General features: G+C 30.9%; 2 protein-coding genes across 2 annotated transcripts in view; one reads left to right on the top strand and one right to left on the bottom strand.

Moving 5' to 3' along the window:
• Positions 1-5,257: 5,257 nt before the first annotated feature.
• On the bottom strand, positions 5,258-6,670 carry LOC108774328 (putative nuclease HARBI1). The gene is made up of 4 exons (XM_018540404.1): positions 6,615-6,670; positions 6,399-6,538; positions 5,756-6,314; positions 5,258-5,642 (listed from the first exon to the last, which is right to left on the bottom strand). The coding sequence occupies exons 1-4, from the start codon at positions 6,668-6,670 to the stop codon at positions 5,258-5,260; spliced, it is 1,140 nt and encodes a 379-aa protein (XP_018395906.1).
• Positions 6,671-7,113: 443 nt separating this feature from the next.
• LOC108774327 (uncharacterized) overlaps positions 7,114-11,800 on the top strand; it is a 20,255-nt gene continuing 15,568 nt past the window's right edge. The window contains exon 1 of the mRNA XM_018540403.1: positions 7,114-7,174. Coding sequence (XP_018395905.1) covers positions 7,163-7,174 — 12 coding nt within the window. The 5' untranslated portion in view covers positions 7,114-7,162. The remainder of the gene's footprint in view (positions 7,175-11,800) is intronic.

Here is an 11,800-nt window from a genome sequence, read left to right as displayed (position 1 = left end):
GCCGAAAGATTTTTCGGTCTTGCAACGCAACTCTAATAATCTGAAATATCCCCCCTCCTAAATATTTGCGCGCCGATGGATTTTCGGTCTTGAAACGCAATTAATCTAGAAACTGTAAATTTTTACTTAATGAACAGAATTGCAAAGTATTATCCGCGTTATTACAACCTGCGGTTTTGAAAACAAATAATTGAAGAAATAAAGGACTCTTTTTATAAACAATAATTAAGAAGGGGGGGACATTTAAAAATCAGATTATTTGGGGGGACTATATATAATTAAAACGTTATTTCTCACTTTGGATAAATATTGCGAAGAATATTACTACGTCGACCCGCCATCAGAGGTCTATCGATATTCGCAAATTCTCGCAAGTGCTGAGACACGCGTATATCTCTTTATATAGAATCTCGATTTAATAACTTACACCGGCGTCTAAGGTAGGCTTCCACTACAATACCTTACTGATGAGTCCAGTAGTGGAAGCCGGGACGAAACGCCAAACATTACGTGATATTCTTCGCAATATAGAATATTAGAATATATTATCAGATTTAGATTGACTCTTATTCGCCATTCTCAACGTATTAATTATTGTTTATAAAAAGAGTCCTTTATTTCTTCAATTATAAAATTAAAAATTACTCAGAGTTGCAATGATCAATGCGATTTCTGTGATATAATTGATTTTATGTCTTTTATCGACCAACTTGAGACATACTCAATTATTCGAACTAATGTACATACTTTCACCTGAAGAAGTGATAGCCTTGCCTCAGATTGGTTGTATTGTATTACATACTGCGGGACAACATCATTGTTTGCAACTCTGAGTAATTTTTAATTTTATATTGTATTGTCGCTGATGATGATCCGAAACGAAGGATCGAAACGTTCGACATAATATCTATGTTATAGATTTTAAGATTATATTTTTACGCACTGCTAACAGCGTTGACTCTTAATAGCCTTTTGTATTTACTTAAATTTTTTGTATTGTTTTTGAAACATTTAAGAGTCTAATTCAATTATATTATTAATTTATTAATTTTTTATTTTTACTTTTCTTTCATACTTTTCTTGACAACGTGATTTGGATCGTTGTTCTGTTGAAAAATAAATTTTTACTCCTAATTTATTTTTATACTATTGCCTGTTCCAAATTTTCATGCATTATATTTATATACTCTCTCTCTTCTCTCTCCTCTTATTGACATTTTTAATATATCATCTAGTTCTAAGGCGGTAAGTACTAATTATCAGTTGGCAGTGTTTTATCTTTCCATAATTGGTCGATTTTTTGTTTAAATTTAATTTTGATTTGTACACAGTGTAAATATTAATTTTGTTAATTGGATAATTTGTATACAGAGATGATTAATAAATACAGTTTGGGGACATGTAAAAATTAATTCTATGATTTCAAATTTCATTGATATCCATTTTCATTATGTGTCCACTTTTTTGTTCGTGACTGTATATATATGTATTCACATTATATACATAATTTTTTAAATACGTATTATACACAGAATGCTGTAATGTCAGTAATCGCATTGTGCTAATCACATATATATAGCTACTATACATATAGCTGTTTAAAAACCTTCCAATCGACGCGACCCGCGACGATAGAATGAGAAGACAACACTCGTGACATGTGTGACCAATTGCAACAGCGACTCTCGTAAGGCCGGAATCAGACTACGCACTGGAGATTGAGATTGCATTGAGATTACATATTGGAGATTGAATTTTGACCAATCAAAGCGAAGAAAGCAAAGATTGAGATTACAGATTGAAATTAGAACTCGGTCTATTTTTCCAAACTTCAATCTTAATAATAGCCAATAGCTTGGCGACTTTTGGGTCATGTGACAGATATTTGATATTTTTTCTGTAAAAGCAAAAGGCTGACGGCAGTTCGTGTTGCGAAGAAGGTTAAGTTTCGGGGTAAGCTTTGTATAAATAAAAGTTAGTAAATTATGTATATTGCATACATGTCTACATCTTATTATAATTATCTAGAAAACATTCCTCATCTTCAATTTCAATGAAATATGGTTATTCGAAGCATTTTTGTGTGAAATGAAAGATGGCATAGAGGTTATACACAAATCGTCTGTTTTGCAAACATAAATTATCTGCTTTAGAAACACAAATTATTTTCTACATAATTTTTATTTTTACAGTAGAGAATTTGTGTAATTTTCTATGCCGTCAATGTGACAGATTTCCTAACCTAATAGTAATTAACTTTAACGATTAATATTTTCGCGGGACTGAGCACAATATTTTAGTGTCAGATTTTTCCGTTTCAATAATTTCCTTTTTTTCGTATATGGTGGTTTTCTCTCTTTTTTTAATAATGAAATAAAAAGTATTTTGTTGTATGATTTAAGAAAATCGAGATAATATTTTTATGTTATTATTCGATTTCTCATTTTTAAAGATAATTTTGGTAATGAGCAGTATTGTTTTGATTTTTCTAACAAGACGGCTTTTGCAGTAGGAACACAGCAACAGGATTGCTGGCAATGTGTAGTGTATTTTATAAAAACATTTTCATGTCAAAAGATACATTATACATTATAATGTCTCAATATTTAATACACATACATATATTATATATATATATATATATATATATATACATTCATATATTTATGTTTATTTATCAATACCTTGCTTTACTTTTCTACATTGTAGCTTCAGACCTGATAAAATTATCAGTAAAGATATTCGCATATTTACGAAGAAGAACCATTGTGACAAAGTGCCATGCCTCCAAAAATAGAAACTTGGTCAAGTGAAAAAGAAAATATATTAATATTTGAAGTTGAAAGACGGCCCATGTTATGGGATGCGCAGTGTGCAACGTATAAAAGAACTGATTTAAAATATAATCATTGGCAAGAAATAGCTCAAATATTAGGACCTTCTTTTAGTCGTAAGAGAATTTAAACGTTTATATTTTACTTTATTTATTGATATGTAAAGTTATATTCAATGCCGTTTATATGTATTTTTATATACCTAGATCGAGTGGTCTAAATTTACTGTGATACCTGTTGGTATATTCCTGAGATTTATAAAAATCATAATGTTAAAATATCGAAGCTACAACAGTTTTAAATGAAAAAAAGCTTAAAGTTGATTAATAAAACTGTCCTGAATTTGTGCGTTTAGGCATGGCATAGCACTGAAGGTGTTTTGAAACATGTAAATCTTTTTACAATTTTGCATATATCTTTATTAATATTAATAATTAGAGAAATTTAGATTCCTCCCTTATACATTAAACGATAAACAATAATATGAAGATGTGCTTTATGTAATATGTGCTATACTTGAGCGTGCGAACTCTGGACTATTTAATGAAACTTTTCTCATTTAAAAATTATTGTAGCCTCAATATTTATTATTAGGATTTTCGTCTGAAAATGCTGTCAGGAATCTACCGTTAAGGGTATATCCACACAAACTTGCATAACCGCATAAACATATGCATAAAGAAAATTATCCAATTACATTTTACATTTGTTTTTATAAGAGAAGTGCGATTCGATAATTTTCTTTATGCATACGTTTATGCAGCTATGCAAGTTTGTGTGGATATACCCTAACTGGTGTCATTATAAGTCTGAGACATATTATATTGAAAGTATGCAAAGTAGAAACTGTTTGCTTGTATAATTATTTATGAAATATTGTAATAAAATGAAGTATATAATTTTACGTTTGGTTATTAACATTTTTGTATTTTTCAGCTGACATGGTACAACACCGTTTTATTAGTATGAGGCAAACTTTTATGACAAATCTTCGGAAAGAACGTGAATCAAAGAATAGATGTAGTGGAAAAAGTCCTGAAGAAATATATAAACCTAAATGGGTTCTATACGATAGGTTAAAGTTCTTAATAAAATCATGTGCTCAAGCAGAAAGTTTGTCTAATTTACAAATTTCAGAAAATACTATATATTCTGATAAAACAGAATTTTTAATAAATGATAATACTACTGAAGCAACAAAATCTCCAGAAAATGTAATTGAATATCTAGAGAGTGAATTTGATATAACACAATTTAATTTACGTAACACACAGGTGAGGGTTTATCAAATCTCGACGAAATTTAATAAAACATCTCGTGATTGCTAATTCTTTTTTTATATAATAAAATATACATATTTTTTAGATAATAAATTATATCATTAATAGGAAATATGATTTTTTATATTTATAAAATTTATTTACATTTAAGTACTTTTTGAAATTATTTATAACTTACTACTGTACATTATATTTGATTTTAGCAATGGCAGACGAGCTCTACTGCTAATACTTCAGAAAGGGAAATGTACTGCCCTTTAGACAACACATCTTGCTCTAGCATAAATAGTTTGTCAAAAGCTTCGTCTTTGTCTCATCATGATTCTCAATTAGATATTTCATCTGGTTCATCAACAGCAAAGTCGGCTGTACATTTATCTACTAGCAAGAAACAAACTTCAGATAACAAAGAAAACATATATATAAAAAGAGGATCCGCTAAAAAAAGAAAGGGATCAATAGTAGAAGAGGCAATGGGAGCAATTAAATTGCTAAGTGAACAAACATCTGAAAATGATTCAGCAGAACATTTTGGAGTCTTTGTAGCATCCAGATTACGAGAAATGTATCCTGAAATTCGTAAACAATGTGAACAGGAAATAATGAACTGCCTTGTGAATCATTAATATTTTTAATTATATTAATAATTTTGATATTTAGGTATCAAAAACGAAATATTTTTAATTACCAAAGTATAGTCCATTTTATGATACAAAACATTGTGATACAAATAAGTTTTTGTTTATAGATGAATATTATATATAATATGAAAAGTATCCTTAATACATATTTTTATCTATATTAATATATTTTGATATAAAAATATTAAATTTCAGTTTTTTTAAAAGATAAAATGTAATTTTTATTGCATTATATTGATACAAATAAGTTTTAATTTATAGATAAGTATTATATATTAATACAAGTTGTGATATGAAAAATTTTACTTTATACATGAATATTATGTGATATAAAAAGAGTTGATTTCAATTAATAGGATAGATACAGTTATATGGAATACGTAGAAACCAAAATTCTATTATTCATTTATCATTTATTGCTATATATCTGTAAATCTATTTTTTTTATTAAAAGAGCAATAAAATAAACATGACATTGTAAACATTGAATAAAGGAAAGTATTCATTTATTGATCATATAGTCTTGCCATGGAACAGCTCCTTCTCCATTGAAATAATTACACCAGTCATCTCTGAGTTGTAAGGCAGCATTAGCATGACGATTGCCTCCTTGATTTCTCAAATTTATCATTCCAAGAGTAGGCTCTTGCCGCCATTCCCCTCGATGAAATCTATGTAGGAATTCATCTTCTTCGTCAATAAATTCAGGAGGAGTATACATATGTCTTCCCACTACTTCAGTTCTCAACATATTATGTAGACAGCAGCAAGCTAATATAATTGTTGATGCGTCATCAGGATCATAACGCATTGCTGATCTAAAAATTTGAAATCTTGCTCCCATGACCCCAAAAGCATTTTCAGACTTATTACGCGCTCTGGATAATCTATAACAGAAAATAATTTTTGAAAGTAACACATTTAAAAAAAATACATACATATACAAAAAATGAATGCTTAAAACGAACAATAAAAATTTACCAGTAGTTAAAAAATTTACCTGTAGTTAAATATCCTTTTATTTTTGTTCCCACATGTATCTCGTGAATAAGGTATCAGAACCTTTGTACTTAAAGGAAAACCTTCATCTCCAACGAATACAAATGGAAATTCTTTATCTATATTAGGCAAAGGTGTTGGTGCAGGAATATTTAAGCTATTATTATCGAGATGGGCTTTTAAACTACATTTGTTCCATATGCCTGTATCGCTTATTCTGCCATTTGTACCAACATCTACATATATGAATCTGAGTTGTGCATCTACAACAGCCAGTAATACAACAGAAAAACTGTCTTTATAATTATAATATAATGATCCTGATCGTAATGGTGGATCAATTTTAAAATGTTTGCCATCCATGGCTCCAACACAATTATAGAAATTCCAACGATAACCAAAATCATTAGCCACGACTCTCCATTCATCCTCACATGATGGCATTCTAAGATAGTCTTCACGTAGTACATGAATAATCGCAGTACATACTTCCTTAATGATACCTGAAATGGTACTCTGACCAATCCGATATGTGAGACGAAGAGATTCCTGACTTTCCCCTAAAAATAAAATAACATTTTTTGAAACATTACTTACATTTTCATTACTGATGTACATTTCAAGTATAAAAAATTTCAAGTTACCTGTTGCAAGATGTCGTAGGGTGAGTGACAACCTCTCAGCAGGTGGAATGCTTTGTCTCAAATGTGTATCCTGTTTTTTAATAAAGGGAGTTACTTTTTCTACAAGATCTTCAAATATAGCAGTATTCATTCGAAGGCATCTGCAATACAAGTATTTAACATATCAAGTATATCGCAAATAAATTAAAGAAATAAATTTCTAACTAAGTTATGTACCGTCTAAACCTATCTGGATCTTCGAAAAGCAATTCCGTAAAAAGATTATGATGCATGCCTCTCCTGTTCCTCTTTAAAAGATATGGATTAGTCCATATACGACGATTGTTTCGATGAGTTTCCTCTTCAGCGATTATTAAAAGTAAAAGAGCAACAATTCTCTTGTGTTTATTTGCACGTGTTATAATACGCGGCATTTCTTAAATTTAATTGCGTCTCAACTTGTTTGTATAAAGACAGTAAATACACTTGCACTGAATCGTTGAAATTTAGGTTAAGTAGAAGCCATATTATCAATCGCAATGCAAATCTCTATCATTTAATGTGATTGGACAATCTTCAATCTTTAATCTATAATCTCAATCTCAAATGCATAGTCTGATTCCGGCCTAAAGGTTAGTCGAAGCGCAGTAACGGTAACGTCGTGATAAGAAGAAACGTGAGTTACAGTGTAAGAATTTAGTTTACATTTATATTATTAATAATATGAAATATTTTGGCGAAAAGAAGCTGTCCGCATCTTTCTACAGATTATCTAAAAGGAAAGCATGGAGAAAGAGGTTTGTATATATAATGCATTTCTAATATATTATTAATCATCGTTTCAATCACACCTAAGACTAAAAACCAAATATGCTTTGCATACACAATATCTTTAAATAAACAAATCGGTTATGTGTACATGAAAACATGGAAATATGTTAGACTGTTTATGTATGCTCCGTTTTTACAACATATTATATAATCTAAAGATTGAAAGTTAACAACAAAGTGCATAGCAGGATAAGCATATGCATGCGGCCTTAGCATCAATTTTGTTGCAATTATCAGAGAATTTAGGTATTTATATGTAAATGAAATTTCCAAAGTATTATCCCATAATAGTACATTACGATACGCGGGTCCTAACCTAAGTGACATTTTCAGGCACGGCGAAGTTAGCGCCCGAGCGTAGCGAGCCCCCCCGATTTCACGAAGCTCATGTTAAACGAATAATTAAAGAATATCTATATATGTACACCCACGGTAATTAATTCTGTCCCTCGGAAATTTTCACAAAATGAAAAGTGACCTCCTTTCTATATTAATTGTCACTATTCATGCACGATAAGGTTCAGTCGTAACGTTAATCGTGCATGGATTGTGACAATTAATATAGAAAGGTGGTCATTTTTTATTTTGTGAAATTTTCCGAGGGACAGAATTAATTACCGTGGGTGTACATTGGCGTTCCACGATATATACACACACAAAGATTTTGTACATATTTCTGTATTTCACACAATATGTTTTCGCAAAATGGCCACCAGGCGGCTGTACGAGCAAGTCTGAATTAGAGTACCTATAATGAGAGTATGGCCATAAGAGCGGAAGTCGCCATTACTAGGACTACGCCGGAAAGAACTGAAAATCGCGCGCAGCGTTTGAACACAGCGAAGTGAATACAGCGAAGTGAACACAGCGAACAAAAATTAGTAAATGCTAATAGAACTGTTACAAATGTAATTAAGTAGATAGTCTGAAGCAGTAAAATCAAATAAAAGCATCCAATTGTAGTATTTAATTGTAATATATTTAGTATTTAGTATTTTTTTATTTTTTAATACAGTAACAGAAAAATTTTAGCTGACAGGAAACAGAAGTAATGAAAGTATATCTTTTAAAAAATCAAGCGATTGATAATGTGCTAAATGTGTCGATAATATAGTGATGAAAGAAGATAATAAATGAAATATATATATGTATAGATATATTTAATATATATGCGTATATACATATTAATAATCATTGTGGTGACAATGAGTCACCAGTCGAGTGACAACAGTCTGTGCATCTGGTACCTCAAACAGCGTTGGAATAGCAGTACTTCTTAGTTTTTTCTTTCCATCAACACGTGTCTTCTCCCACATGACAGGAGCGAAGTGTTTCTAAAATTGAATATTTGTTACTGTATTATTTTACTTTCAATAATAATTATATTCTCTCGATACAATAGTTTATTTCTTAAATGTATAATAAAAATGATATTAAAATACAGTAACTATATACCTCACATAAAACAGAATGATCTGTTGGAGTCCAATTCGGCTTATTTAGGCATTTGGTCCACTGATTTCTTCTCTCTTTGTCTTTCGGAAAGCAGCACATCTTCACTCCATTTGATGATCTTGCACCACAAGAAATGCATCGCCCCATGGTTGTTGTCTGAAACTCGAGTTATGATAAAACGTACACCACGCTAATCCATTAATATCCAAAAAATACAATATATTTTTACAATGTAAAGTTAAAGGTAAAAAGTAAAACGTCTACGTTTTAATAACAAAATAATTTATAAACACAATTGTACAATTTAACCCTCAGTTGTCATATTGGGTATGGCATATTAGCAAGTATTGCAAAAGTGTTTTTATCATATTTAAAGTAAAAATACAGCAATTCAAAAATCTTACGGATGCAATTCACGCAATGCGTTCTTGATGACAGCTCGAACGGGACTAACCTTTTGGCTACGTATACTACGTAAGCAGCCTGATACACCGATTCACAGACTCACTAACATACCGATTTGGTCCAACATATGGCGGCACCAATCACGAGAAGGTACGCTTATGGCCATACTCTCATTATAGGTACTCTAGTCTGAATTAGTGTTCCTATAATAAGAGTTAGGACAATAGTGATCCCAACTTTTAATTGGCTGTCGAGTAACTTTTAAAAATCAGATAATGAGTTCAGACAATGTCACGTGATTAATGAGGTGATTTTGTCACGTGATTTTTTTCAAGTGAGATGGTATAAAAAATAAGCCAGAATTTTGGTTAAATAACTTTTATATTATGAGATATATTATTATAAACTACTATCATTAATTTAAAATTCTTATAATGTTTTGAACATACTAATATAATGTTGATAAAATTAGAATTTACGAATATTACAGTTGTTAAAAAGAAACTTATCATTTAAGTCACCGTGTAAGGTCACATTACAATTGTTAAGTACAATTGTTTTATTTGTATTTCCCTTGATCATATCATAAACATATAAGCCAATATCTGGATCATAGAAAACTGGAAATCGTGAGTCTTCTTCGTTTATTGAAGAATTTTTGGTATTTAAAATAGAATCTCCATCAATAAGAATATTCATATTTTCGATCTTAGTTTGTGATGTGGACTGGCTTTCTTCGACAACAGGAATATTGCAATTGTGCGTTCGTGATGTGAATGGTTTTTCTTGCGTAATCGATTTACTATTGACAGGATTGCTTCTGTATGTTATTTGAACTTCGTTGTGGGTGCTACTAGTAGGTAAATTTAAAGCGACATCATTTCCAGGTACTGTAACATTAGTATTGGTATTTGCACTATCTGTTATTTTATTCAATGACATTCCATCAGTAATTTGATTGAATATTTTTTTTTTATTGTTCAATGAATTGGCAATGTAACCCTCTGCCACAGTATTTGATTTCCAGCCACCATGTCTTTTCAGCGCAGTGATATCTGCTCCGGCATCCACTAATAGTGTTGCAGATGTTCTTCTAAAAGTGTGTCCGGTGAACGTATCGGCCTCTGGCAACATCAAAAACGATGCAATTTGCTTTGGCATAACACCAAATGTATTGATACCAATTGGCTAATTAATACACTTCCCCTTGTCGTACTTAAAAAAAAATCGGTAGTTCGAACATACTGCTGGTCTTGTATTTATATACTTTTTGCAGATCCTATATAATTCACCAATAATTGTGAAGGACCTTGGTATTTTATTTTTAGTTTCCTTTATACTAACCAGCAGCAGATCATCACCTTCTAAACAGTCACTCGTCAATAATTTGGTAAATTCACATCTTCTGAGTGCACCTGCGATTCCCATTATAAGGACAACCTGAAAAAAATCATAAAATTTGATCAATTCAAACAAAACTCACCCTATTAAATTATATTATACAAGAGAAAATGTTATATTTTGTTTAAACACATATTTTATTCAAATATACGATAAGAAACACTCAGAATTAATCAAGACTTTTGATTATTCGAATTAACCCTAAAAACATGAAAATTGAAAATCTGGCTTTCGATGGAGTGAGATTTTACCAAATTTGATATAACTATGGTTCTACTTATGAGATTGACTTGAAGTTTTGCATGGAAGTTTTTTTTTATCTAAAAAATCAATAAAAGAACATTCTGAGTAATTGAGACACTTCCCACACAGCACAAAACTCCGTTCAAGTTCCCTGGGAGTTCATTTCGCTGAGCTCTCAAGGAGCTTATAAAATTCGACAAAATGAACTCCCAGGGAGTTCATAATGCTGAACTCCCGTGGAGCTTACACGATTCAACAAAGAAAGATCCCTGGAAATTCATTTCGCTGAGCTCTCGGGGAGCTTGTAAAATTCGATAAAATGAACTCCCAGGGAGTTCATAATGTTGGACTCCCGTGGAGCTTACACGATTCAACAAAGAAAGATCCCTGGGAATTCATTTCGCTGAGCTCTCGGGGAGCTTATAAAATTCGACAAAATGAACTCCCAGGGAGTTCAGAATGCTGAACTCCCGTGGAGCTTACACGATTTAACAAAGAAAGATACCTGGGAGTTCATTTCGCTGAGCTCTCGGGGAGCTTATAAATTCGATGAAATAAACTCCCAGGGAGTTCATAATGCTTTTACGAAAAAGTTGGGCTCAATTTTTGACTTCAGAAAAGTACTGTACGGAATAATAGAACCGAGTACATCTGTCAGAAAAAACTCAATTTTTTGACAATTTTTGATAAATATTTTTCCTCTTTTTGTCTAATTTTGTAAAATGTATTTTTATGCGTAGAAATCTACGAAAGAAAGAACATCACTCAAGTCCCGTTTTATTAGATCTTTTTGCGTTGCATGCACTTTTTACACTCAATGTCTTAATTCGCTTTCTGTCTTTTTAATGACCAAAAATATATATTTATATCTCATTTTAAGTGCAAAAATATTTCAAACAACGCGAACAGATCACTCTTTTTAATTTCAAAGTTTTTTGATGTCGGTAAGTTAAAAAATGATAATTTATGACTATGCATGCATGTATGTATTTTTCAATAAATATAGATACATTTACTTTTTAATCAAATAAAATGAAATTTTATACAAATTAAAATTTCTGCACTAAAAATAAAATATGCATACATCA

This window comes from Cyphomyrmex costatus, unplaced genomic scaffold, assembly GCF_001594065.2.
Source record: "Cyphomyrmex costatus isolate MS0001 unplaced genomic scaffold, Ccosl1.0 scaffold243, whole genome shotgun sequence".
NCBI classification, from domain to species: domain Eukaryota; kingdom Metazoa; phylum Arthropoda; class Insecta; order Hymenoptera; family Formicidae; genus Cyphomyrmex; species Cyphomyrmex costatus.
Note: the sequence above shows the minus strand (reverse complement) of the source record. Positions and strands in the feature narration are given on the sequence as shown.

Excerpts from the sequence above, each read along its gene's own strand:
- LOC108774328 (XM_018540404.1), bottom strand. The coding sequence starts at position 6,670 with ATGCATCATAATCTTTTTACGGAATTGCTTTTCGAAGATCCAGATAGG. Across the intron at positions 6,539-6,614 it reads GATCCAGATAGGTTTAGACG|ATGCCTTCGAATGAATACTG; the intron begins GTACATAACTTA and ends CTTGTATTGCAG. Across the intron at positions 5,643-5,755 it reads AAAAGGATATTTAACTACAG|ATTATCCAGAGCGCGTAATA; the intron begins GTAAATTTTTTA and ends TTTCTGTTATAG.